Source organism: Pongo abelii, chromosome 17 (assembly GCF_028885655.2).
Source record: "Pongo abelii isolate AG06213 chromosome 17, NHGRI_mPonAbe1-v2.0_pri, whole genome shotgun sequence".
NCBI classification, from domain to species: domain Eukaryota; kingdom Metazoa; phylum Chordata; class Mammalia; order Primates; family Hominidae; genus Pongo; species Pongo abelii.
Window position 1 is genome coordinate 51,561,015 of NC_072002.2, and position 27,771 is coordinate 51,588,785.

At 51.2% G+C, this 27,771-nt stretch overlaps 1 protein-coding gene and 1 long non-coding RNA gene across 55 annotated transcripts in view; one reads left to right on the forward strand and one right to left on the reverse strand.

Annotated features, from left to right (window-relative positions):
• Nucleotides 1-1,114: 1,114 nt before the first annotated feature.
• Nucleotides 1,115-11,309, forward strand: LOC134760316 (uncharacterized). Of its 3 annotated transcripts, XR_010137663.1 has the most exons (4): nucleotides 1,115-3,702; nucleotides 4,170-5,148; nucleotides 7,053-8,142; nucleotides 10,729-11,309. It is a non-coding gene; the product is annotated as an uncharacterized LOC134760316 (long non-coding RNA). The 3 variants fall into 3 exon arrangements; XR_010137661.1 differs by having other exon boundaries at nucleotides 1,115-5,148; XR_010137662.1 differs by having other exon boundaries at nucleotides 1,115-5,148; nucleotides 7,056-8,142.
• The window catches only part of CELF4 (CUGBP Elav-like family member 4), a 324,300-nt gene continuing 303,390 nt past the window's right edge, over nucleotides 6,862-27,771 (reverse strand). For 16 of the 52 annotated variants that reach the window (XM_024235766.3, XM_024235765.3, XM_024235764.3 and 13 more), the window contains exons 11-13: nucleotides 22,988-23,071; nucleotides 17,538-17,709; nucleotides 6,862-9,029 (exon numbers count right to left, since the gene is read on the reverse strand). In XM_024235766.3, the coding sequence (XP_024091534.1) occupies nucleotides 17,582-17,709; nucleotides 22,988-23,071 (212 nt within the window). In that variant the 3' untranslated portion in view covers nucleotides 6,862-9,029; nucleotides 17,538-17,581. 52 annotated transcript variants of the gene reach the window in all.

Genomic DNA, 27,771 nt, shown 5'->3' on the forward strand with positions numbered 1-27,771 from the left:
AAGTAGGTAGATTGTTTTGAAACAAGGCCTGTGTCTTCCCCCAGCATATTCCCAGCCTACCTAAGACATCTTGCAGTTCTTCAGATGGTGTGGGGTCCTTTGTTTCTTCAGATGGTGTGGGGTCCTTTGTTCCTTCATGACCCCTCCCATGGAGTCCGTGTAACACCCGCTCACCCTACAAAACCTGAGCCAGGTGTCTCCACTTTCCCAGACAGGGCCACTCGCCTTCCCTCCTCTGGGCTGTCCTGGGCCCCCAACACAGTTCCCACACGCTAGTGTGCAGTTGTCTTTTGCTTGTCAAGGAACCTCATGGGGGAATTAGTGCAGCTGATTTTGAATCCTGGCTCCATTACTTTCTTACAGTGTGGTTTGGGGCAAGTTACCTACCTTATCCAAGCCTGTTTGTTCATCTGTAAGGTAGGGTGATATACCTTGCAGAATTACAGGATTAGAGATAATACCCATAACATACCTCACATTGGGCCTGGAAGGTGCCCAGTGTGTGCTATCTTCATCTCTTCACCTCTAATCCTTAGTGCAGTGCTGTGCTCAGTAGATACACTATAAATATTGGTTCAGCAGGTTAGGGAACAAATTACTCCCCATGCCCAGGTAGTTTTCATTTTAAAAGCAGAACTAATGAGGCCCAGGTGTAACCCAAAGAAAAAGGCCTAACAATGGGATCTGAGACCCTGTGTAGGACTGGAGTGCAGTGAGAAGCTTGGGGCATGTGTGTTGGATCTCCTTAGTAGAAGCCCACATCCTGCCCATGCAAGGAGAAAATGACCCACAGTTGTCCTGCTCCTGAAGCCGCTCCTTGGTTCCCATGAGGAGAGCAGGAAATGGAAGGGAAACAAGGTTGACAGTTCCTGGGCCCTCTGGACTTCCTGCCATCCCAATGCCCATGGCTCCCTGAGCTGGGCCTCAGGAATAGGTAAGGGCAGAGTGGCAACAGCAACAATGAATCATGTTGGAGACCCTGAAGGCAAGAGGCATCTTCGTGCCTCAATTAGTGAAGTATGGGGCCTTCACAAATGGCTGAATTTTCCCCTTTATTTAAAAAGCTTAATTTTTTTTTTTTTTTTTTTTTTTTTTTAGACGGAGTCTCACTCTGTTGCCAGGCTGGAGTGCAGCGGCGCAATCTCAGCTCACTGCAAGTTCTGCCTCCCAGGTTCAAGCGATTCTCCTGCCTCAGCCTCCTGAGTAGCTGGGACTACTGGCATGCGCCACCACGCCCGGCTAATTTTTTGTATTTTAGTAGAGACGGGGTTTCACCATGTTGGCCAGGATGGTCTCGATCTCCTGACCTCGTGATCCTCCCACCTCGGCCTCCCAAAGTGCTGGGATTACAGGCATGAGCCACCACACCCAGCAATAAGCTTAATTTTTTTATAAGCAAATTCTTAAGATCAATGCAAACCCAGTTGAGCACCCCCAGTTTGCACTGATCCTAAGAATTTGCTTATCATTTTCTCCGGTGTTAAGTGTACTGGGGGAAATGGCTGACACAGCTCAAAAGGCTTTTGAACTTCAGGTAGCTCCATAAAATGTTAATAAATATTATATTTATTTCAATTTAATTTTCTCACCTTGTTAATAATAAAAGCTCCCGTCTATCCCTACAACCAGCAAGTGCTACCAAGGAGGGGGACTTATGCACCCATTAGCAACATGTTTACTAACTTGTTACTCACTCACCTTTAAGAACCCCAGCTCTATCAAGGAGAGAAGATAATCAAGGAGAGAAGGGAAGAAAAGGATTGGTACCTAGATCAATATAGATGCTGTCATTTCTTAAAGGTGAAATTGGGGTTGTTGAGAAAAAAAATCAGAGGAAAGAAGGGAGTAGGAGACATGAGAGAAGGGCTGGAGGGGAGTGACTGTGCAGAGAGTTTACAACTGAGGGAGATCTGATGTAGAGATCAAGAGCATAGCCATGCAGATAGACCTGGACTTGAATGCTGATTCTGGGTAATTTAGGTGAGGGACTTAACCTCTCTGAGCCTCAGTTTTTGCATCTGTAATATCATCTGCATCACCGAATTATTGTGAGAATTCGATGAGATTATAACTAAGCAGCTCTTAATGCAGTGGCTAGTACAGAGCAGCACCCCATAAATGACAGCTACACCCGTGCCTCAATGAATGATGCCCAAATGATAAGAGTGGGACTGGATGGCCCCGATGCCTCTGCTCAGTCAGTGGGTCCCAAGCATCCCAAGGCCTGGGCTCACCTCTTGGGAGTCACATGGGGCAGCTACAGGAGCCTGGGCACATCACTGCCTGGCTCTGGGTCTCCTCACTGAAAATGAGGATGACAGCTGAGTTCCTTCCACCTACACACTCCATGCCCACACACTTAAAGAGCAGGGTAAACAAGAACTGGCAACACAGGCTGCTGCTAGGGAGAGAAATGGATGACTGGATTCAAGGGTGGGAAGAACTTCATTGTTTCCTTTTTCCTGTGTTTTGAATTTTGAAATATATGAATACATTATTCAAAAAAATAGATAAAATTTTTTAAAATGCAAAGACCAAATTAGTATGCAGCCTGAGGCCATGTGAGCCCAGAGGAGGAAGGCTGCAGATAGCAGCAGTCACAGTTGCATTGGGAATGCTCTTGGGAAAGGAAAGGGTAAAGAGAGCAGCGGGGGCACAGGAGTGTCAGCTAATTGGGGTCCCTGGGAAAGAGCAGTGAGAGGCAAAGGTGTGTGCACCTCAGCATGACAGGAATTCTCTGGGAGTGGCATATGCTGACTGGACTTCACAAAAAAATGACCTAAAATGGTCTTGTATCAAGTTCAAGTTTGCTTCTGTTGGGAGGTAGATTGTCAATAGAATGGAATTAAGAAAAGGGAAGGAGGATGGGATCGCAGCCTGAGCCATTCATTCTGAGTATCTATGCTGTAAGAAATTTGCCACTCTGATAATCCTTGGGGTGGAATGTAGCTGAGTGTGGCTGTCTCTTGTTCACTTCTCAACACTCTTGGGGGTGGTATTATCCCCATTTTAGAGATAAGGAAATTGAGGCTCAGAGAGGTTAAGTAATGTTTCCAAAGTGACACAGAAGGTATTAGAGAGAACTGTGATTTGAATCCTGGTCTGAAGTCAAAGTTCATGCCTTTTTCACTCTGATACCCTAATCTTTCCATCTCCTCTTCTAGTCTGGGAAAGTCCTGGTTAGAGCTCCACAAAGGGCAGAAGCAGAGATGGAGACGCTCAGAGTTTCCTGAAGAGGCAAACAGTTAAGCTGGCAGGAAAAGGGAGAAAGGTTGATATACAGGGCCCTGGGGAGCTGATGCTGGCTCTCCAGGCTTCCACTCTGTCACTAGCAAGTCCTGGGGCACCTGGGAGTGTTGGGGACCAGAGACTGGGGGGTAACCAAGGGGAGGACTTGAGGAGAGAAGGGAGGGCAGCTTAGAGAAATAGAGGGAGGGTCAGTAGGCGGAGGAAACTAGAAAGTTAAAATAAAAATCTTATACTTGCAAGCATTTATCTGGGGATGGGAGGGTGTGTTGACTATACACTTATTTCACGTGGTATCACTACTTAAAGAGCATTTCCAGAACAGCTGCCTCTTTGGGACATGCCTTCAGTTGTCTGTAATTTGTCCATTCCTTCCTTCCTTATTCACTCATTAATGCAGGAATGAATCAATATTGACTGAATATCCAACTTCCAGAACTCACTAGTCTGTTGAAGGTAGTATATCAATGGTAGCTAATAATTTTTATTTGGGGGTGGGTTCCATTTGGGTAAATAGTCAAATAGCATTCACAGCCAAGTCTGATGCTGTCACTTTGGGCTGGGCTTCCTAAGCTCACTGCCATATGTCCCTTATTCACTTTACCAAGTGAGCAAGCAAGGTGGGGAATGTTTATGTTTTACCCGCTGTAATTCAAACACTAGCCCTGCAGACCCTGTGCTATGGGGATCTGCAGCTTTGCCCAGATGACCAGCAGCAGTCCTGGAGGATGGAGGCCCTGGCAGTGCTTGCATGAGTGGGGAAGCTCTAGTATGTCTTGTGTTTTTCTCTACCAGTGCTTAGCGTGAGGGACGGGGGTGTAATCCTGCTCAGAACAGGAAAAAGGTCAGATCTTTAGAAAAACACAGAGGGAGATGGGAGCATTAAATGAAAAGTCTCAATAAACATTACTTTTTCATACTAGCATCACAGCGATAGGAGGATAGAAGGAGGAGAAGAAAGAGAAAAGAGAGAGAAGCTGTGACTACAAAGCTTTGGAGGAAGAGCTGGAAGGACTTTGAAAGTGCTGCTGGGAACAGGTGCAGTTGCCCTGGGGAGGTACTGGAGAGGAGCCTGGGGCTCCCACCAGGAGCCAGTTCCACCCCAGGATAAGGCCGTGGTGAGGCTATGAAGGCCAAGTTCCCCAGGGGCTGCCACAGCAAGGTTACAGATGCCCAACAGGCCAGAGCCAGCTGGCAGACATCAATGCAGCATGGAAAACATTAAGGGGAAATGGAGGCATTTAGCAATGAAATGACTTGATACCTGGGATTTTTGTCAAACTAACTGTGAGTTGAGGTATATGCTGAAGCTAGGTGGTGAGTACATGGGGATTCCTTATGCAAGTGTCTCTATTCTTGTTTATTGTGCTTGAAATAAAAAGTTTCTAATAATAAGCAAAAGGTCTTTTACAAATAGGGGTGTTATGAAGAAGCCACACACTGCAGATAGGATAACAGCAAAGGAATAAAAGCCATAGAATAGAAGCAGAAATTAACAAGAATTTTGTCTTGGGTTCTCTTAACTAACATTGCAAATCAGGAGTTCTTAACCAGGGAGTGATGGATGAGTTGCCGGGATCCCTGAGCTCTCCATAATCATGTGAAAAGTGATCTAATAGTTTCCAGCAAGTTTTCAAGGAATCTCTTTTCCCCAGAGGTTAATAAATTGTATTCTCTCTTAAGTGTGCTATGCATGTATCAGTCACTTGGTGAGTGGTTTTTACATTGAAGTTTTCTTTTATAGAACTGGAATGTTCATATCTGGCTCCAGTGTTGTCAGTTCCCCTCTCAGTCAGCCATACCCGGAAGAGGGCGACATTGTCTGGCTGGCTTCACAGCCCATCTCTCTGGTGACAGCTCCCAGGGTGCCTACAGCCCTTAGCCACAACACCTTAAGTGGAGGTAGGGGAGGGCTATGTCTCAGAGACAAGGGTACACAGTGGGGAGGTGGACACAAACAGGAGAGGTCTGGGGAGGTCACTTGGGGATCTTCGGGAGGCTTCCTGGGGTCTGAAAGAGTAAGAGGGGGCGCTGGGGGTTGAGGTTGTCCTCTTTCAGCTGCAGGTATGCAACAGAAATCACCGTGTTGACTAGTCTGAGGCTCAAAACCTAAAGACACCTCCCCACTCCCCAGAGAATTTCTTAGAAAACACCTTCCATTCTTCTCAGGGCAGAATAATACCCAGTCTGACATCCAGCCCCTTGAAGCTAATTCTTCCAAGAAGTGCAGCTCCCTAGAATGGACACAGCAGGCTGTCACTTGGACTTGCAGCCCTGTTGAGCAGCAAAGAGGGGTTAGTTTAGGGGACATTCGGGGTCTCCTCAGTCCCTCTCTCTTGGAACCATGTCCACATTTAGGTCAAGGCTGGAAGGCCTTCCCTTATTTGCTGATACATGAAGATCTTTCTCTCCAGCCTAATGCATCACAGGCCAGCATCAGAAGCACAGACTTGGCCCCTGGCCCTGAGAAGAGAGATGGGAGGAGAGGATGGAGGATGGGGTCCAGGCACTGCTCTGTAGCTGGGGCTCTGAGCTCTACTCTCCATACCCTCCTTCAGAGGAGACAGGTGGGGACCGAAGCCATTTCCCCATCTCCCACAGTGGGGCACAGACTGACAGACAGTCAATGACCCTTGTTTCCAGGGGCTTGTCTTCTCTCCTCCATGCATCTGAAGCCTTGCAGCTTCCCTGCCCCTCACTTGGCAGCCCTCCTGTCTCAGCAGTGGAGAGAAGTGGGGGCCCTGGGAAAGAGTCGCCCGTTCCTAGACCAGACTGCAGGGCTGAGGGCAGGGGAAGGGAAGGAGGTGGGAGAGTGAAGATTGAGAAGAAGGTCTGTCCCAGGCCAGGACTGGGTGAAGGCATGCGGCTGGTGTGCAGCTGTCTGGGCTCTCCTCTCCAGAGGCCTGCCGCCCCTCTCCAAGTCCTGCGTGGTGTCCTTCCTCCTTCGGAATGCTCTTCCCTCCCATCCTGGCATTCAGGGTCTGGACACCTCTCTCCAGCTCATATCTAAGTGTAGGACAGGCAGCATGCCAGGAAACCCCCCAGGGGAGGGCCCCTACTCTTCTTTCTACACCCCTGCCCCCACCAGGACCCTGACTGAGGGCCCAGAATCCTGTTTTCTCCATCCCTGCAAACTGCCAAAGCAGCAGGAGGTGTGGGGCCAAGAGCAAGATGCTTGCTGGTAAATTTGGAGTTACATCCTCATCCTTCTTCCTTTATTGTGGACTCTTCCCTCCACTGCCTCCTTCCCTAAGGTGTCACGTAACTTCCCCCCAACCCAACATTTGCTCGGCCTTCAGGTCGGGTGGCCTTGGTGGCCTCCTTTCTGTCCTGCTTGGACACTGTGGCCACCTCTGCCAGGAACCCAGAAGAATGAATTTGCAATGGGGACTTTCAGAGACACACACCAGTCCAGAGAGATTCTTCCTAGAGTGGAACAGGACCTCCTTTTATTGTTCCCATCACCTCCCAGAAAGAGCCTCACATGCTGAGGCTCAGAACGAGGGCCTGTGTCGCAGATTCCATAAAGAGGACCAAAGCTACTTCCAGTGGGCAAGCCTTGGGGCTGTGAGGCACAGCTGGCCAGAGTCCGAGAGGCACAGACCAATGAAGAAATCTTTTTTTAAACTGTGCTTTATTTAGGGCTAAGCTGGAGAAAGCGTCATCCAATAGTTACAGAAGGTTACAAGGAGTTTTAGGGAGTTGAGTGTGAAAAGAGCAGTTGTACTGAACTGCAGCTGTTTTCTTTTTTTTTCTTTTTTTTTCTTTTTTTTTTTTTTTTTTTTTACATCTGGACATCCTAAAAGGAGGAGTCAAGAGAAAAAAAGAAAATGAAAAACAACAACAACAACAAAATTGACAGAAAGAAAGGAAAGGCAGGAGGCCCTAGAGGTACTGGAAATTTGTTCTTCTAAAGGGAAACAATGGTAGGTCTGAGAACCCCCGGCCTCCAGATGACCTGGACATCAATGAGAAGGAATCAAGGCAGAATGCCAAAGCAATCTTCCCAAGGGTGCAAATAAATTATAATAAATATGTTATACTTTAAAATATATGTGTTCTTAAATAATTCAGTGTTTTTTCTGATTCTGAGTTTTTTAAGCAATGTCTTTAACTGCTCTAAAGTCATTTACCAAAGATAAATATCGTGCTTTCATTAAATAGTTTTCCTTGTTTTTTTCTCTATCATTACAATTAAAAGTCCTACAAAATATGCAAATTTATTTACAGAAAAACAGAGCCGGCATCATTTTAAACATCCCTGTTTTTCAAAATTCCTTGTAAACAGTTTCAGAAATTCTTCAAAGATTGTTTATTTTTCTCTCTCTTTTTTAAGGTTTTGTGTGTGTGTGTGTTGTCTAGTTGTTTTAAGATGAAAGTTCCCAGTTCTCCCTTGCCCGGAAAGTCTCTGGAGCAAGCGTGGAAGGCGAGTGAAGCGGAAGGTGAGTGAAGCGCGCGCAGCTCCCAGAGGGAAGCGAGAGGCGAAGACGACGGCGGCGGTGGCGGCGACCCGGGCGACGCGACCGTTCCCGGCCCACGGCGTGGCCTCCACCGGCGTTGGGCAGCCAGGCGCCCGCAGGTGTGGGGCGAGTTCGGACTGGCCCTTGGGGACAACGGCATCCGACAGCACTCGCGGGGAGAAGGGATTGATGCTCTGTCTAAACTCTACAAAAGTACAGTCCTACAACATCTGGGATTTTAGCAGTAATGCTAACTTCTATAGATTTTTTTTTTTCCTTTTTTATTTTTTTTTATTTTTTGCTTTCCTCTAATTTTTCTTCTATTATATAGGTATTTTAAACTTTTCCTTTTTAAAATTCTGTACAACTATTATGATTTTAAGAGGGGGAAGAGTTAGAAGCATTTACAGACTTTTCACAACAATGACCTTGCTTGGTAAGTCCCATTTGTTCCCCTCCTTGTTTTCTCACACTTCACGGGTGAGTTTTAAGATTTGTGTTGCTTTCCCCAAATATCCACCAATTTGTTCAGCTTTTAACAGCTCCATCCAGACATAGAATACAGAAAACCATAGGAAAGTGTCATAGACTTGGATGAGGGTCATCAAAGCGCCTCTCAAAGTATCAAAGAACTATTATCTTGCTGTTTTAAAAGCACTGAAGCATTATTTTTCCTTTTTTGTTGTTTTTTTGTTGTTTTTTGGTTTTTTTTATTTTTTATTACATTTTTTCATAGAATCGCTCTAAGCTGTTTCAAGAACAGCCATGAGGCAGGAAGGAGGAGGTCCTCCATTCCCCCTCTATTTGACATAGAGCTACACATCTGCAATAAAAAGTTTGGTCCTTTGGTCCCTAAATAGCTAAAGGAATGACAGATAGAGATGCTCAGTGGCGGCCTCTCAGCCGCCCCTTGGGGACAAGGCCCCACGCACCACTTGCCCCAGCCTGCCTCAGGCGCCCGTGGGCTGGAAAAGCCCCGGGATCGGTAAGCAGCGTCTCCTCCTAGTTCCCAGCCCTTCAGCCTCCCCGTCTGGTCTCATGATATTTTGTTTTAAAGTTGCCTTTTGTGTGTTTTTTTTTCTCATTTTTCTTCATCTTCTTCTTCTTTATGTCATATATATTTTTCCCCCAAACACGTGCCCTCTGAACTCCATAGACGCTATACTTTCCTTGAAGAAATGTTACAGTCACACAGACAGTGTCTGGAGTCTTCAGCTTGATTGATATTGGCTGATATGTCAAAGGTGTCATCCAACAGTTCTCATTTATAAATATATATAGAGAGAGGTTTGTTTTTTAATGTAGCCCGTTCAGCATCCTGCCCTAAAATGAAGAAAATCAGGGCTGATTAAGCCAAGAGGGAAAACACAAACAGCATCCAAACACCAATAGGAACCTGCCTCAGGGGCTAGGATGGGAGCTCTAGGGGATGGTGGGAGGGAAGGAAGAGAGACCAGTATGAGAATTAGTCATGATCATGATACATTAAAAAGAAATATACTCTTCTATTCAGAGTAGAAACCACTGGGAGGTCTAGTGGTGATGGTTGTAGCTGAGGTTTCGTTGTTGGGAGAAGGTTCTTGATTTGGGTTACTTTAGCATTCTGGATTGGGGGTAGCTACATCTAAGGGGAGAATTTGGGACTACGGGATATGAATTCATAATTAAACTTGTCTCTGAGGGATCTAGCCCAGATACAATATGTATACAGAAGCCTAGCAAACAAGACAGGAAAAATCTAGCAGCCCAGCCCACTCCTCCCAGCTCAAGGGAAAGAAGGAAGACACATCCGTGACTCAAATTTTGTAGAATCCTTGCCCAGCGTCCAGCCAACCACTTCTTTCCCGGGGTCAGTAACTATTTGCGAGGCTGTGTATATATATGTATATCTGGATATATGTGTAGAATATATTCACCTGCACATATGTGGATATACATGGATATGTGTGTATGTATATGCATATATACACACATACACACACATAATACTTTTCTCATACATGCCAGGGAATTTAGAGGAATTCAGAACTTCAAGGGAGTGGATGGGAAAACCTAAAAAAAGGTCAGAAGAGATTTAATTATCAAACTTAAATAAATTAACTCAGACAGTGCTTGATTTTGTTTTGAATGGTGGCTTTTTGGTGTTTTGTTTTGCTTTAAAAAAAAATCATGATCTGACTAGAATCAGAAGGCGAATGCTTAATCATTGTGAATTAACAAATGAGACTCATCTCCATTCTAGCAAGCAGCTTCCACTTATACATGGGGGTGACTGGTTACATCAAGAAAGTTAGAACTGCAAAGCCCCCACTTGAGGGGACAACGTCATGCGTATATCAATCCATGCTGGCAGGTTTTTCACACTGTTGATTCAACAAACAGCAAACCGTACACAGCAGTCTAAACAATTACAACACCAAATAAAATAATAATAAAATTAAAAAACACTTGTCAAGGACCCTTTTTCAGTTGTAAACAAAAAGGTGCATTTTGCTTTTGTTAGTACTGTTTCTTCCAAACCAACCAAAAAAACCCTCCCGAGCCCCCAGTCCCCAGCCTCCCCTCCCCACATTTAATTTAGCAGAAGTGGTTACAATACAAACCTTACAATTGTTACTGGGCTCTCTTGCAGAGGCCTCTGGCTTTGTACTCTAGTTTTTTGGTTTAGAATTTTTTTTATCATTCTGTTACTGTAGATATTTTGTTTTTGTTTTTTGTTTTTGTTTTTTTTTTTTTCCCTTTGAAGTGAGATTGAAAATAGCCTAACTGGAAAAAGACCAGACCTAGGAAAGTGTCAATTGAAAAAGGCCCCCAAATTTCTAGAAAAAAATAAAATCACAATATTTTCAAGTGCAAGTAAATCAACCACGCATAGATATTTTTAAGATGTTTTCCTTATTTTTAAGAAAAAAATAATGGTTTGCACAGGTAAATGATCCCATGTTTGATAATTCAGGAATTCATCTTTATTTTGACTATTTTTTGTTCTTTTGTTTTGTTTTTTTCTCTATGTGACATCTAGAGAAGCATAAAAAAACGCTGAACAAGAAAAACCAAACAACAGAAAGTAAAACCACTGCAAGCACCAAGAACGAAACGAAAATGAGCACAGCAAAAAAGATTGTGGCAGCACAAAAGTCAAGAAAATGCACGTGTGATCATGACTGGCCAATCATCAACTGATACAACATCCAAGAAAAACGCTCCAATCACAGCACCTCCACGAAACTTGACGGCAATTGTCATGCAACCGATTCTTAGCCTTGTTACATGACGCCATCATGTCACACTGTGAACTTTGAGTTGATTTGAACTTACGGATGGGGGACTTTTCTCCACTCTCATGTGATTACGTGAACTTTATTCCTAGCTCAGCGCGAGACTGTGGTGGATTTGACTGGCCCTGGTTGGGTTGTTGGAATTTGATTGAATGACAAAAGAAGAAAAGATTTATATATATATTTATATATGTAGAGAGAGAGAGAGAGAGGACAAGAGAGTGTGGGTGGGGGAAGGAAGAGGTAGGGCAGGGCAGGTGGGGTTGGGGAGTGTGGGAGGGCAGGGAGGGCTGGGATTAGGGTTAAGGAGGGCAAGGAAGAAGTTAAAACAAAATTAAAAAGAAAATATATTTATACAGCACCAGACCACAGCATCAATCTAGAAGCTCTGATGAGAGAACAGCAGTCAAATCATAAGAGAACTGAAAAGAACTCAAAGGATGGAGGAAGCCAGCAGACAAACATGGGCACATCAACACACACACACGCACACACACACACGCACACACATACACACATACACACACACGGTTGTTTATGCAGACACATGATACACTGTGAACGGAAGCAGAACCTCACACAGGGCCACTAAGGGCATCCATCATGCGTTGGGGAGGGGGGCATGGGCGGTTTGGCAAGGAGGCCAGAAAAAAATAAAACAGCCCCTCAAACCACTTTGGCCAGCAAGCAATCTCAGGGAGCAGGCGCTCTGGTTTTCATCACCCTTGATTCTTTCTCTCCCCCAGGGGTGGCGCTCCCCCCATCCTCAGCTTTCTGTGACTGCAGCCTGTGGGACAGCAGGGGATGTCTGTCAAGGTGGCCCTGGTCAGCTGGGTAGGTCAGAGGCTTGCTATGGTAACTGCTGTGTCCACGGGGTCCATCTACAAAACGCTTTGCTGCCATAGTACCACCCAGGCTGGCAGCAGCTCAGCCCTCCCACCCTGTGGACCCACCCTGGCCACCATCCTAGAGAAGGCTGCAAGGGCACCCACTGTGGAGGTTATGGCCCTCCCCCGCTTCAGCTCCACCTCAAATTACTTTCCTCAGAACCTGAGCAGGGTTCATTTTGAGATTCAGGGTAAAATTCATCAGTGTTCTTGGAATTCTAGAAACATGCCTTGGCACTACTGAGTTCATCTTGCATTTGCCTTACCCTCTTTCTTTGCTCACACTCTTTGCCTTGCTCCCAAGTGGCCTGTGTAACCAAACTGAGGCTGCATCTAGGCACATGAAGCCCTTCGAAGGTTCTGCAGCCCTGACCCATAAAAGCGCCACATGGAAGGCTGGAGGGTGCCCTGCAGGGGGCACAGAGGCGAGCGCCTCCAGCCTCTGCTGCTCCCACTCTTGCTCTGCTGACTTCCCCTGCTCCTTACCCCATCCTCTTTTCCCACCCCCTCACCCCACACCCCACCATGAACAGCTTTCCAGCCTGGCCCACCGCAAGGCCCCAACCTTCGGCTTTCTTTCCTGGTGGAGCCCTAAGTGTTTGAGAATGAGTTCTTTTCCCTATCAGGAATCATCAGATGATTCAACTTTCGGTTGACTTCTCCACCCCTCACCACTTCATAGTCCTCTGCTGCACCTGGGATTTGGGGTCCCTAGCTCCATCCCTCCCCATAGTTATCTTGAGCTTGCACTGGATGCCCTGCTCCCCTGTGGCACTCAGGCCTGGGCCAAGGCCTGTGTGCCAGGTTGATCTGCAGGCTTTCCAGTCCACAGGCTTCTACATACAGTGGACTTTCACTCTTAGCTTTATGCTTTCCTTCAGGGAGGGAGGAAGGGAGGCCTGGGATCTTAAAATATCACTGTGGATGAGGAGCAAAGAAGCTGAGCCCAAGCCCGGCCTCCAGCTCAGCCTTCACAGAAGCACCCCAGACTCCTCCTCTGCAGACCCCAGCCTGCCTGCCCACCAGGGCTGGGTTCTTTGTTCTTCCAACATTGGATCTCCTTCCCCCAGATCAGGGACCATCCCATGCCCACCAAGTCCTGAAATGCCACTTCCAACTCCTGCCAGAAGCCCTTAGACCCACCCAGGATGGCCAATGGGAGGTCCCATTGGCACAGGAGAAGAGGCCTAAGGAACTAAGGAGGGTATTGCCATCAGATGGGGGCTGTGGCAACTGCAACTCAGGGACTCTCTGGGACTCTCCTCTTTCTCCCTCCATTCCAGCCCTGAGCCCCTCATGGGCGTTTACTCCTTCCCACTCTGCCTGCTCCTCTCCCAGCTTTAGAGTGCAACTGCTTGTCAGGGCCAGGCACTGTCCTGTGTACTGCAGCACAAACCTGAATAGCACACAGCCCCTGTCCCTAAAGCTCAATCTAGGGAACTTCCTCACATACACCCTCATCTCTCACACATGCGTGGCCCTAGACACATAACACACCCTCACACTCAGTCCCTGAGGAGCCCCCAAGACTCCACGGGCTCAGCTGGCTACTGTCTTCATTAGGAAGCAGCTCCTCTTCTGCCTGCAGGGTGACCCTTTCCCAACCACTCTCGGGGTGGAGGCTCACAGAGCACAGCCCTAGGTGTGGCAGTGGGATCACTGACCGGCATGGTAAAGTCCAACTCACCGAGCTGGGTGAGGAAATTATGGCCAGGCTGAACCAATTCAGATCTCAGGTCCTAAAATCAGCTGGACTCAAGCAAAGGACGGCCAGGCCGAAAGCCACAGCCTGGCCCTCTATAGGTCAGACCCAAAGCACCTGTGCCTGCAAAGCCTGGACCCGACACTCTCCAAAAGCATACTCAGAGCCAGAGTCACAGGACTCACTGGGGTCAGGACAAGATGCTTGGTGCACTCTCCAGCCATAGAACTGGAGTGCTAGGAGTCTGAGAACCTGGCCTGCTGCTGGAGCCCAGTGTGTCTGGTAAGCGGTGGCAGAACAAGGGGCTCAGAGGCCAATCTCTGAGCTGGGCGGGGCCAGGCTTGGTGTGTTCTGCCCGCTGGCTGTGGACCTGGCCACATGCAGGTTTTTGCCTACTCTTACTGCCTTTGCTTCCTTCCTTATTTAGTTTCCTGGCAAAGATTGCTTAGAGAAACTCCAGTCTTAGCACAAGACAACAAACCCAAGCCGCCAGAGGGGTAGGGCAGCGGGGAAGCAGAAAACCAGCCAGGAAGGAGAGTCACTGACTCCAACCCTGATCCCACCCCACTCAGGACCTTCCTTCATGGAACCAAAGCCCAACTGTACTGCCCACAGCTGCCCTGCCTAGGCCCCTCTCCCTCCCCCAGGTCTGCCCCCACTCCCTTCTGACTTGGCCTTAGAAAGCCTGCACTACCATGGGGCAGCTGCCCTAGCCCTGAGGTCTCCCTTCCACCTCCCACTTTGCTCCCAGCTATGGCTGGTCCCTCGGCCCCTGTTCAGGCTTCCTGCCCTTCTGAGCACCTGGGGCTGCAGCTCAGGCCTCAGCACGAATGAATACCCTTTACTGGCCTGTGATACCCGGCAGTATTTTAGCTGCTTTTTTGTGGCTTTTCCTCCCTTGCTGGCAGTCCGAGGGCAGCCACTTCTCATTGCAGTCCCCAAGGCTACCTTGAGAACCTCCCTATCTCTTCTTAGCAACCTCCTTCTATTAGAGCTTCCAACAGTCTTGGGCTGGGAAGCCTGACAGCACCATTTGTTAAAATACTGTCTAAATGAAAATTAAATGTCAACTTTACTGTAGGAGTTATGTCACATAGTAGTTTTTTAAAGGACTGCTTAGTAGAAAGGAGGTGGTTAGATGGCTGACCCCAGAAAAGTGACGTGTCATATGTGCTCCCTCAGGACATTCAGGGTACTCTGGGGTGATAGGTTGGGGTGAGGGTAGTGTGGGGCTTCTCATTCTCCTCACTTGAAGGGGAGTAGGCTCCCTGGCTTCAAAGCTTGGCTCTGCGACTCACTAGCTGATGGGCAAGCTACTTAATCTCTCTGTGCCCCATCTGTGAAATGGAAATACTAACAGTACCTACTTTATAGGTAGTTGTAGCTATGTAGTTAACATCTCCTAATTGTTACTTCTCAGAGCAGTGCCTGGTGCATGGTAAGCACTGTGTAAAGGTCTAGGGTTCTGATCTTTCTGCCCTTTGCATGCCCTGGTGGAAGAATCCACTCTGTTTTAAACCACTCCTCCCAAGCCCCCACCCCAACTCTGAATGCCAGCTGGTTCAACCCTGTGGGCACTTCTGACCTTATATCCCAAACAATAAACCTGCCTTCTACCTCCTTCATCTGGGAATTCTTCTAACCTAGAGGTTTTATCCTGGCTTGAGCCAAGGAGGCTAAGACAAGCTACTTTCAGGGGTGCCCCTTGGAATCTTGGGGCATGACCCTGCCTGATTCATATCCCCCTACCCCCAAATCTTCTAGTTGACTCTTAACACCTTAGTCTCATTAATGAGAAAAAAGAAGCCCAAAGAGGTGTAACCCAGGTCACACCTTAATGGCAGAGCTATGCTGATTTAAGAAAAAGTGTCCTATATACAGAAAAAGCTGCTTTCACGAAACCGTCCCTCCATTCCTATGGAAATAACCCCATCTGCAAGCTGCCTCCTGGTGTCTGTGTGTGCACAGAGCCAGAAGCTCCTTGAGGGCAGGGATGGTGACTCATTCATCCTTGCATCCCCCGTACTGAGCCCAGTGCCTGGCACAAGAAGGTGCCCAAACTCTGAATAACATGTGTGTTTGCATCTGGACACAAGCCAGAAATGGGCAAGGATGGGAAACAAGCCAGAAATGGGCAAGGATGGGAAACCAGGAGGCAGGAAAGACGGGTTTTGCTTCTCCAGGATTGCAGAGAGTGGAGACACAAGCACTCCCCCAGAGAGAAGGCCCCTGCTCTCTGAGGGTGACAGTTGCTACTTCTGGGTGGAGGAAGGGTGTTCTGTTGGTATCTGTACCCTAGCACTGGGTGGAAGATTTGAGGGGAGACTGAGAAGCTGGAGACCTCCCTCCCAAACTCTGGACTCTGAAACTCAACTTAAATGTGTAGTTCTCACATACCTAATCTTTCTCCCAATCCCTCTGTTCTTCCAGTGACTTGGGCCAAAAGCCTGGGACTCATCCTTGGCTCCTCTTTCAAAATAAATCTAGAAATTAATTCCTTCACTTCTCATCAACTGCTGTGACACTGGACTGAGTGGTCAGTGCAGTAGACCTATGCTTTGGCCCCCTGCAAGCTATTATCAACACAGAAGCCAGGGTGACCCCACTGAAATGCAAGTTACCCATCACTCTCCTATTCAGAACTCTCCAATGCTCTCTCCATCTCCCATTTCAGAGAAGAGACCAAAGTCCACGCAATGGCCTTCAAGGCCCCACATCAGGTGGCCCTCCTCACTCTCCCAGCAACCCAGTCCCTTGCTGTTCCTATCCCACTCTGCAGCCCCACCTTGCAGCCTCCATACTGACTGTTCCCTCAGAGGCGGGGGCATGGCTGCTCCCCTCACCTTCTATGCTCCAATTCACTTCCTCAATGAGATCTACACTGACCATGTGGTTTAACTGTAGCCAGCAATCTCGACATACTAGATCATATTCTTTGATCACATGTCATTGTTTATTGTCTGTCTCCACCTTCTCAGTCTTGCTCACTGCTGAACCCCAAGTACCTAACACAGTAGCTGGCACACAATACTGCTGAATAAATGGAGGAACATGGGCAGGGAGGGGCGGTCAGAGGGCAGCAGGGTGCTGAGTTGGAAAGGCCCGAAAGGAGCCTTCACCTCTGCTCTGTGAAGAAGCCGAGGCTGCAAGAGCCACAGCACTAGGGAAAACCATTCTGAAGGTTGACTTTTGATGTCCTGGGGAATCTCCCCCCATTCTTTCTACAGGAAGCACCTTGCTCAGGGGAACACGTGGGCTGGAAGAGGCGTGGCTGACTGTGTCTTCGGCTCCCAGGCAGGACCCAGCGCAGCAGAAAAGGTAACAACTTCCACTTATCATGACCCATGTGGGGCAGGCAGGGCCCAGGATCTCAGTGCTGTACCGTCACCCTCCTCAGCTTTCGTCCCATCCTGCTTTGTTTCTTAGTAAAGTTCCCTTTGAAAGATCCTGTCCTTCCTCTCTTCACTGAGCTATGGGGAAAGACAGGGGTGCAGGGGCAAGTGTCTAAAGGCTACCAGCCCCCTCCTGGGAGAACTGGGGAGGAGAGAGCCGGGGGTCTGGAAGCAGGCCCCGCGGGCGGCTGCAGCTCTCCTGGGTAGAGCCTGTTCTGCTCCCAACCTCTCTCAGCCTGAGCTTGCCACCTGTTCACCCCAGGGTTCTCTGGCCAACAGGACTGCCACTGTAGACACGGAGGCGCAGGCCCAGGGCTCGCCTCACCCGCCCGGACTGGCTCCCTCACTCCTGCCCCTGGTGACCCTGCCACAGGGAGATGGCCAGGCCCATTTCTGCCGGGGTGACGGCAGCTCTGCGCCTGGCCCGAGGCGCAGGGCGAGGAGCAGGTTGAGCCGGGCGCAGCGGGTCCAAGGCACCAGTGAGGGTCCGGCCCACGGAGGCCGGAGGAGGCGGCGGGTCCGTCTGGTTCCCTCCCAACCCCCGTCCCCGCGCCCCGGCCGCCCCCGGTTACCTGTGCGAGTCCTGGTCTCCCCCGGGGGACGCTCCCGCCGGCGCTCAGTACGGGCGATTGGCGTCTTTGGGCCGCTTCAGTTGCACCTTGAGCCTCTTCATGCCGATCTGGAAGCCGTTCATGGCCTGGATGGCGGTCTGCGCGCTGGCCGGGTTGTCGAAGCTCACGAAGCCTGGCGAGACACGAGGGACGAGGGCCTGGGTTTCCACGGGGCCGCCCGGGGCGCTGCCGGCGGGGAGGGGTCGGGGGACGGGGGGCGGGGCGGGCCTGAGGCTCTTCCCCTCGGGCCCCGCCCCCGGCCCCGCCCCGGTGCCCGCCCCCCTCCAGCCCGCGCGCGCGTGCTAGGCCCCTCCCGGGGCGGGCGCTGGCGGGGACCCGGCTCGCTGACCTGCGCCTAGTCTCTGGCCGCGTCACTCGCCCGGCGCCCGCTCCCCAAGTGGGGCCCGCGGCCGGGCGGCGCTCGGAGAGGCGCCCGCCCCCCACCCCCGCCGGCCCCGGCACCTCAGCCCTCGCCTCGGCGGGAGAGGGCGGACACACCTGCGGGTGGAGGAGTTTATTGGACACTGTCCTCCCTGACAGGAGGGGGCCTGGCAGCGCGCGGGCACAGGGTGCCGGCCTGGGGAGAGAGACGAGTGCGAGGGGCCGGGAGGGAGGCGCCGCCGAGAAACTTCTCCACAGCCGGCCCGGCCGCCCCCCTCGCCACCGCAGGTGCCCGGCCGTCGGGGGAGGCCCAGAGGCTGAGCCCTCGCGGCCCCTCCGCCCCCACTCCCGGCCCTGCCCGCCCCGCCAGGCTCCGGGTGGGCCCTGGGCGTCACCTCGCCCCGGGCGCCGTCGGCACCGCTCTTCTCCACGCCCTGCGCCGTGGACTAAGCACGCACCAGCTGATATGTCCATAACAAGTCACAAGACCATCAGTGCAAATCAGGCCACAGCCCTCCGTGCAGAAGCGCTTCCCACGCGTTCACTCCTGTGCCCAGATGGGATGCACAACCTTGCGGCTCCCAGGCCCAACCGCGCAGGTCCCAGATGGGCACAGGTCATGTTCCCAAAATGAGGTCAGAAGTCACCTTTGGGGGGGACTCTGAATGCATCTCCTTATACAGACAACATTTTACACCAGCATTTCCCAAACTGGCCCTAATAGGTGCTCCTCGAGAAAGGGCTTGTGTGGTCAGGAGGTTTAGAGCCAGGCCCACTGGGCCAGTCCAGCATATCAACAAATAACGTCCCCTCCCTCACCGAGTTGTAGTAAATGAACCTTCATAGCTTTGTTTAGTCTAGTATTTCCTTGAATTTATTCGACTTTAGAGGCCTTTTCTCCTGTAAAAAGGACTTAGATCCTGCAAAATATATGAAAGCTTGGTGAGATACCAAGGCGTTGCTATGAACGTGCCCATTGCGTACTGGTCCCCAAATGGCCATTAGGTATAAGACAGAGATGCACAGCCACCCGGGAGTGAAGTAGAAGCGGTCTTCTCAGTTAATTGTCTGTGGTACCTCGGGCCTGCCTTGGGACTTCTCTCCAAGAAAGAGAGCCCTTCCTCACTCTCCCTACCTGCTGGCTCTTTTCCCTATTTCCCTCTGCCCCAGATGCTGCCTCCATCGTCTCTTTCTTTCTCTCCTCTCCTTCCTGCCTTGCTCAAGTTTGCTCCTGCAGCCGAACAAGTGCAACAATTGGTCAGAGCTGGGCCCAGAGCAACAAAACTAATCTCTGTATAAATATAGATACCAGAATAAACAGGGAGAATTTTGGCCGATCCATATGAGATTCACCTCCAGCCATATTTCCACCAGCTCCCCTCAGCCCCTCCTGGCCTGTCCCCACCTCCGCTGACCTGTATGTCTAATCACTAAAGTCAAGTCACGTCAAGTAAAAGTCAAGTCCTTAGTAAACCAGAGCAGTTTTCAAATATGTGAATTGTGTGTTGATACTGCTTTCCCCAGAATAAGGAAGGTGGCTGGACAAAAGCCTGTCCCTGCCAGGACAAGGTAGCCCGACTATGGGGGACACGCTGCCCCTCATTCTTCTCATCATCCACCTGAGCTCAAAGAAGGGAGGGGAAAGAAGATAAAAAGGGCTGGAGGAGCTGTCTAGGGCACAGGTGTAGCGGCAGGCAGAACCACTGTGTGGGGAGGGCAGAGAGAAGTTCTGGAGGAGGGCAGAAGCCCAGCCTTCCTGGAAGACTTTAGAGGTCCCTGGAAGCCCGAGAGTTGAGAAAGAGTCCAGGGTCAAGGGAATTTTTCTTCCCTTGAACTGTTATTAACTGGCTAGCAGTCTGAGCAGGGTCCCTCCCCTGCAGTCTGGAGGCCCCTGTGGCAGGGCTCTGGGCACTGTCTCCCAAGTTCATGGTTCCAGGACTGTCTTCCTTCTTTCAGAGCTACCTCTCCTGCCCTCCTCCTACCCTCAGAAGGTTTCTGCTCCCAGGCCCTGTGGGAAGGCCCGCAGATAGAATCCCCCTATGGTATTCCCCCAGCCCTCCTTCCAACATAGGAATATTTGTGCTAGACATGCCCTCATGAAGGTATCTGGAAGATTCTGCTCATAAACTTACACGTGTGCTTATCAAGAGTGAATGTGGCCTTTGAGGAGTTCACTTTAACATAGGGCCACTTTTATAGCAAAAATAGCGCTTTAAGAACAAAGGGGACCTAGCACTTCCTGAGGGTCTGCCCTGGGTAAGCTCCCTCACAGCATCCCTGGGGCGATGATTAAAATCCCCTTTTCACAAAGGAAGAGAGTGAGGCTCACAGGGCTAAATGACTTGTCTATGAGAGAATGCTGAAGTTAGGTATCACTTTATTTTATTTTTGTTTATTTATTTATTTTGTTTATTTATTTATTTTGTTATTTATTTTTGAGACGGAGTATTGCTATGTCGCCAGGCTGGAGTGCAGTGGTGTGATCTCGGCTAACAGCAACCTCCCTTCCCGGGTTCAAGCAGTTCTCCTGCCTCCACCTCCTGAGTAGGTGGGACTACAGGTGCACGCCACCACACCCAGCTAATTTTTGTATTTGTAGTAGAGATGGAGTTTCACCATGTTGGCCAGGCTGGTCTCGAACTCCTGACCTCAAGTGATCTGCCCACCTCAGCCTCCCAAAGTGCTGGGATTATAGGCATGAGCCACTGCGCCCAGCCTAGGTTTCACTTTAAAGGCCTCTGGGATATTGGCAGAAAGCTCAGCTGCCTGGTGAGAGAGAGAACCCAAGTGGCTTAACCAGGAAGAGCTGGGCTGGACCAGCATCTCAGGAGTCTGTCGTTTTTTCAGGGCTGGTATGCTTGACATCAGAAATTTGTTCAAGGAGGAGAGCTAGATTAGAGGTATACAGAGAATGTTTCTTTAAAAAGCAGGAAGAAAAAAAAAACTGTAGTCCTGTCTAATTTAAGTGGGCTAACAGCTTAAAGAGGGTAGTGCTTAGAGCAGACTGAAAGGAAATGCCTTTGGAAAGCCGGACTGCACCCACACCCAGGACGGTGCAAATGTGCCAAGCCCAGCTATGGCTGGAGACTAAACCTGTTCCAGCAGAGGCGCCCAGAGCTTCCTGGGCTCTCAGCAGCGCTCTTCTCATTTATGTAACATTTGGGACTTACTTAAAGAGCAGATGCAACTGATTTCCAGCTTGTTGTTTTTACATACATAACTGTAATTCATAAGGAGAAATACCAAAGAGTGGAGGGCTGCAACCCTGTCTTTTGCTTCTGCTTTGTTTTTCCACACCCAGAGAGAAATGAGCTGCGGGGGCAACTCCATGCCATTGAAAGACCACAAGTTTCCTGTGGCAGCTCTATAGGGGAAGGGACAATGGTGCAAAGATCTTGACTACTTTGGGGAATATGCTCCGAATCCTCAAGCCCTTCATGATTCCAGAAGGTTGGACTCCAGACTGGAAACTCCTTAACATGTGCTTCCTGATGCTGCACTCCTGTCTCCTCTCCCCTCCACCACCCTCAAGCTGTGACCTGGGTTCCCTGCAACTCAGCCTCCTACTCTCTCTTCCCAGCTCCAGAATCTGGGGGTCAGCCTGGAGATACTGAGTTTCTAGCAGACTCAGCTCTGGTTCCATATGTGGCTCTCTGGGGACCGGACTCTTCAGTCCTCATGACTTATGAAAGGGGCTGGCCCAGAAGGAAGGGCTGATGGAGAAGGATGAGGAGGTTGGAGGGCAACAGGGAGGAGTGGAGGAGAGAGGGTGATATGAAATTCCAGGAGGAGGTCTGACGCTTCCTGGATAGGGTTGCCAGACTTAGCAAATAAAAACACGGGATGCCAGTTACATTTAAGCTTCACATCAACAATAAATACTTTTTACTGTAAGTACATACTTATACTAAAAATGTATCCTTTGTCTATCTGAAATTCAAATTTAACTGGCCATCCTATATTTTATCTGACAGCCATACTTCTGGATGCTTTTGAGTTTTCCCTCTCCCATCTAACACCATGCCTTGGGCACATTTCCTGCAAACTTTATTTTTATTACTCTCAGCTCAAGGACATCCCACCGTTTCCACTGCCTACCACACCCCATGAAACACCCCCCTCTGCATAGTGGAAACCCCCCAGCACAGACACCACACCCCCGTGCCTGGTCTCCCTCTCACTGTCCTCTGGCTCGTCTCACCCCAGCCCCATGCCTTCCTCATCCAATTCTCCCCACCTGGAGTTCCCTCCCTTCCTTTTTGTGTATTTACATCCATCTGCCTTTCTTGTCGCTTCATTATTAGGTGCCTCGCAGATTTCACTGCTATAAACATAATTTTCATCTAAGCTCAGCGCTTAGGCTTCCTGAGGGCAGGGACCAGTCTCCTCTTCCTGACTCCTCAACAATGCCCAGCTCTGGTGGCCTGAGGCAGGTGAGTGGGGAGGGCAGGAGGGGAGCAAAAAGCAGGGTAGACAGAGAAGGAGTTGGGGCAGGACAGAGAGCTGGAGAGAGGAGGCGAAGGGACGGGCAGGAGAGGGGCCTGGCTAGGTGACTGCCCTGCCCAGGTGTCACGCTCTGATTTAGCCTCGGGCTCAGGCCAGGCCACTCACCATGAGAGGAGAGGGGCTACTGGGGGAATGGGTGTGGCTGGGCTCTGCCTGCTGCCCCTGCTACCCCTGTCAAGGTGGCCCCTTTCCCTTCTCAGAAGGTTGGAATTTGGCTGGAAGAGGAAACCCATTTCTTGGATTGGGAGTGGGAGATGGGGAGCCAGGTTGGGTGGGTAAGGGAAAGCCAAGAAGCAAAAGGAGTAGTGGGAGAGAGAAGGGTGCGATGAGGCTGGCAAGGGCCATGGAGCAGCTGGGGCGGGGGCAATGTGAAGGAGCAGGTTAAAAGCAGTCGGACACCGGTAGGTTGGTGCGAGCACCGCCCTGTCCTAGGTGAAGCTAATTGGTTTGTTATCTTTACCCACCAAAGCATTTACTTTGGTTAGTCGCCCGATCCACAAACACTTTCGAGGAGATGACATTACCGAAAGGGAGGAACATCTGCATCAGCTCAGCGTCCCCAAACTCCTGGGGCAGATGGTAGATGAACAGGTTACAGCCCTCGGGCCCTGCGGTGAGGGGAGGGGGTGGGCGGGGGAGGAGGGATGGCGGGGTGGGGGAAGAGAGAGACAGAGGAGAGGTGAGCGAGTTAGGCAGCACAGCAGGGAGGGGTGGGGACAAGGTTAGGAGGGGGGGTCTCATTCCAGATCCAAGGGTGCCCCGGAAGAGGCAGGGATGCTGAGCCCCGGGTCTGAGCTCCGGTCTCTGCTCTGCCCTTGGGCAAGTCACTGAACCTCTCTGTGCCTCAGTCGTCTTTTCTATAAAATGGATCCGTAGCAGAGGCTTGGAAACCCTAGGGCTCCAGAGGCGGAGTCGACCTACTGCTGTGTCTCTGGAAACCAGGTGCTGAAGATAGGGAAGTCCCGGGAGATCCGGGAGGCCTCCCTCCTGCCCTGCCCCTGCTCTGGGGGGACCAGGGCATCCCCTGGGGCAGCCGTGTCCTGTACCGGGGAGACACCCCACTTTCCCCTCTCGCAGGCCAGGCTCAGACTCTGGGATTGGGGTGCCCATCCTCCCCCTGGCCTGCAGCCTCTCTTTCTCATCTGCCCCTAATGGCCCAACTGTCCTGCCCAGTTCCACACACCCAGGAAACCAAGATTTATCCTGTCTCCTCCTGTGTAGGTCCGTAGGAAGGGCTGCAACCGAGGCTCTATGATTAGCCAGGGAACCCTCCAGCCTCATGACATGAAGGTTCTTCATTTTGTTACCACAGTAACAGCCCTGCGACTTCAGCAGCACAAACTACGTGTCAGGCTGTTCTGAGCACTTTACATGTCTCTAACTCACTTAATCCTTACAGCAACCCTGTGACGTTATTATCATCATTGCCACTTTACAGATGAGGAAGTGAGGCCCAGAGAGGTTAAGTCACCTGCCAAAACATGCACAGCTGGGAGGGGCCTGGAGCCAGGACATGAGCCCAGCCTGTCTGTCTCCGTAGTGTGAGTTCTCTCCCTCTTGCTACCAAAAAATCTCAATATCCCAGACTCCCTGAACACTATGTAGGGCTTTAGCTTTCTAAAATTCCCAATAACTATTTACCTGTTTCTTTTGAAATAGTCAAAACGCTCAATTTTAACTCTTTGAAATGGAAATCGTTCCAAGATGCGTCTTAGATAGCATATGCCACATATAATTTCATCTTTTAAAGTGACTTGTGGTCATTTCAATGATGGTATCCAAGCTGTGGTGGGAATGGGAAGGAACCAGCTACACCTAGCGTTGTGTAAGAAGCAAGGTTCTGACCAGAGGCTGCTGGAAACCTAGGCACGAGCTGAACAGTGAAGGCTGTAAGGCACCAACATGGGCCGCTGCATGGCTTTCACAGCCAGAGCCAACCATCCTTGTTCTCTGGGAGCCGTGAGGCTGCCAGACAACCCAGTTCTGGAGTAAAGGTTTGATTTAGAGACTCTGCACCTTCTCTTCTGCTCCTCTACTTTCTACTCTCCTCCTTTTCTCCATCTATCTCTACTCCCTCGAGGTCCACAGCCTAGAACAAAAATTTCCCCAACCCCTAAAGCTGCCCAAGGAGCCACTGGCCTCCTCCCTCCTTGGTGCTCGCCCTGTGCCCTCTGCCCACCCCAGCCCTTCGGCCTCCCCTCCCTGGACTGCTGGCTCCCGGGCATCCTGCTGGGGGACGGCACATTCAGAACCGGGCACAAACGTGCTCCCTCACCCCCTTCCAGGGGTTCCTGGTGCTGGATACCCCCGAGCTCTGGTGGCCCTCCCCTCACCCTGTCCCCTCCAACCATGCTGTCTTCCCACTGGTTCATGCACTGTGAATGTGCCCTCGATGGCCCCCAGCTCCCCATACCCTCCCTCGCTGAAAGAACCTCCAGCCTCTCCCTGCTCGTGCCCGAATCCACACTTCATCCTCTGGGGTGGGGCTCTTTCTCTTTTATGTCTGGAGGTTTTTCTCTTCAACCAGACTGGCTGCTCCCAGGGGCATGCTCCTTCTTGTGTCCTCCTGCCTGGCCCCCTCCAGCCCCACACACACCTTCCTTCCTCCTCCCATCCTCACTCTTCCAGGCCCTGATTGCTCCAGCCCATGCTGACACTTGCCTTGACTTGGGGCCCTGGCTCCGAGTTCAAGTTCTGCAAGCTGCTTTATGTGGAAGCTACATCTATTCTCCTTAGAGATAAGAAGTCTTCACAGACAGGGCCCGCAGGCTCAATCCCACATGTGCGGTGTGTGGCGGAGCCCCAGGGATGACTCTCTAGCCCAGGCCTGACGAAGAAGCCAGGGCAGCGGCTCTAGTCCCTTCCCCTGGACAGTGAGCCCACACACTGTCTAACTCCAGCTACTGCCAAGCCCTTCTGCACTCCCTCATTCACAGATTACAGAACATGCAGATGGCAGAGCTGGCAGGACTTTAGAGACCAATGTGGTCCAGCCCAGCCTTCTGAGAAATGGTGAAGCGGAGCTGAAGAGACAGAAAGCGGCTACCCCTGACCACCTTGCAGCCCTGGCAGAGCCACTGCGGCAGCCATCCCTGAGGGCAACCTTGTCCCATCTGTGGGGCAGATGGCCTCTGGGGAATTCAGGCATCTGTCTGTTTTCAGGCTCAGCTCAAAGATGAGGAGGTGGCAGAAGGGTCCTCCCCTGCCACCAGAATATCCTGGTATTTCCATGACATTCCACATGGGGAGGGGACCATGACATAAAGAAGCCAACTCTTGGCAGGGTTGGAGGAACGCAGCCTTCTTTCTTGTCCATGACTCGGACAACTCTGTGGGACACGGCTTTGGCCAGGCTCCAGCCCACCTTGCGCCTGTTTCTCCCTGGCCCCATGCGCACCTTGGACTCTGCAGCAGCTGCACTGTTGCTCCTGCTGTTCCCCTTGCCTGGACCTCCTGCCTCCCCAGCTCTATGTGCTGCCAACCTCTGCTCATCCTTCCAGACCCACAGAAGCCTTCCTGACAAACCACTCCCAGTGCCACGCTCTCACCCACCCATGCTGTGCGGCTCTGTTGGTATCGTGCGTTACTCTTCCCCATCCCCTGCATCCCTGGGGTGGCTCAACCCATGCACCATGGCCTGGGAGAATGGGGACAATAGCAGCAGATCCTGCCACCCCAAGGAGAGGCTGGATCCAGGATTGGCCACAGAGGGCCTAGACTAGGGAGCAGGGTGGGTGAGGGGGCAGGAACTGCAGCTGCTCAGAGATGGCAAGAAGGAATGAGGAGGAGTTCAGAGCTATGCACATGAGATGGTGCAGAGTGTAGGGTGGGAGAGGGGCAGAGGGGCCCATGGGGGCCTCAGTTTAAGGCCTGCAGTAGGGGCTGTCATGTGTGTTGGGCAGGGTGCCATTGACCTATAGCTGTGTGAGGGGTGGGGCAGGATTTAGAGACCCCTGAGCCAATAGGCCAGAGTGATTCAGGGAGCTGACAATGGCACCAGTGGGAGAAGAGATATCAGGGCCTATAGGCACAGCTCTCTGTTCTGCAGCTGGAGCGGGCAACATGGGGACTCCTGGACCCCACCCCTTGTGGCCCCGGTCTGACTGATGAAGGCTTGGACTGTGGGGAAGGCAAGGGCAGGGCAGGCCCAGGGCTGCAGCCTGATGAGGGGACCACCCCCATCCCCACTTCACCAGTGGTAGCCCAGTGTCCCTCAGCTGCAGCAGCGTGAGGCAGGGTATGGGCTGGGCCTTCCTGTGCACCCCTCTGGGTCCCTGTAACTTGGCTTTCCTGGGCATGGGAAGCCCTGATGCCCCTGATCTCAGAAGTTGCCTGCTAGGTGTGAGCTGGGGCAGTATGCCTCATGCACAGCCTTGGAAGGGGTGGTAGCTTGGTAAAAGAAGGGCAGTGTGCACAGACACTTGCAGAATGGAGTTCGGGGACAGACTCAGCTAGCTTCGTCCTCACACCCCTCCAGAGAACGCTCCCCACTCTCCTCATTTTGCTGTGAGGACACTGAGGCTGAGGGCATAGAGTGATTTGTTCAGACTCACAGGGGAAGGAGGTGCCAGAGTCCCACCCAAAAGGGTTTTCTCTGAAGGCCAGGCTCTCAGCCAGGCAGGCTGTGGCACCTGTTTGGGGTCTGAGGGACTTGTCTGGCACTGGGGCCTGTCAAATGATGTTGGACCGGCAGACTCTTGAGGCTCTTTCCAGGACTAACCTACATCGGAGGGCTCCAGGACTCTGTGCTGCAGGGGCTGTGAGTCAGGCTTTTGGAGGCCACCGGAAGGCTCTGACCACACGGGCTGCAGGGGCAGATTTGGTGCCTCACTACCCAGTGACCGTTTCCATAGGGGTAGAGAGAATGGGACCTTGTTAGTGTCCTGCCCCCTCAAGCTGAGCTCTCTGTGGCAGGCCCACAGAGTCCCAGAGGGTGGGCCTGTTCATCCAGCCTCCTGTCTTCCTGCTTATGTGGGTACCTAGGCACTGGGATGGGAAGACACTGACTGGCATTCTGAGGTCCCTGGCATCTGACCCAAAGATCTTGCTGTCCTGCCATGTTCACACCAGGGCCTTGGGACACAGCTTTCCAGGATCACCCCCTTCTTCCACTAGGCCCGCACTGGGGCATTCCCATCTCTTCTCATCCTGCCCACGCAGTCCTGCCCTGGGAGCTCCACCTGCCTTTCCTGGTCACCCAGATGTCACAGCTTCTGTGGGTGATAAACTCATCTCCCTCTCTCATTCCCCTCAGCCATGAACACTCCTGCTTCTCCCCACCCTCCCCACTGGCCAAATCCTGCCCGTC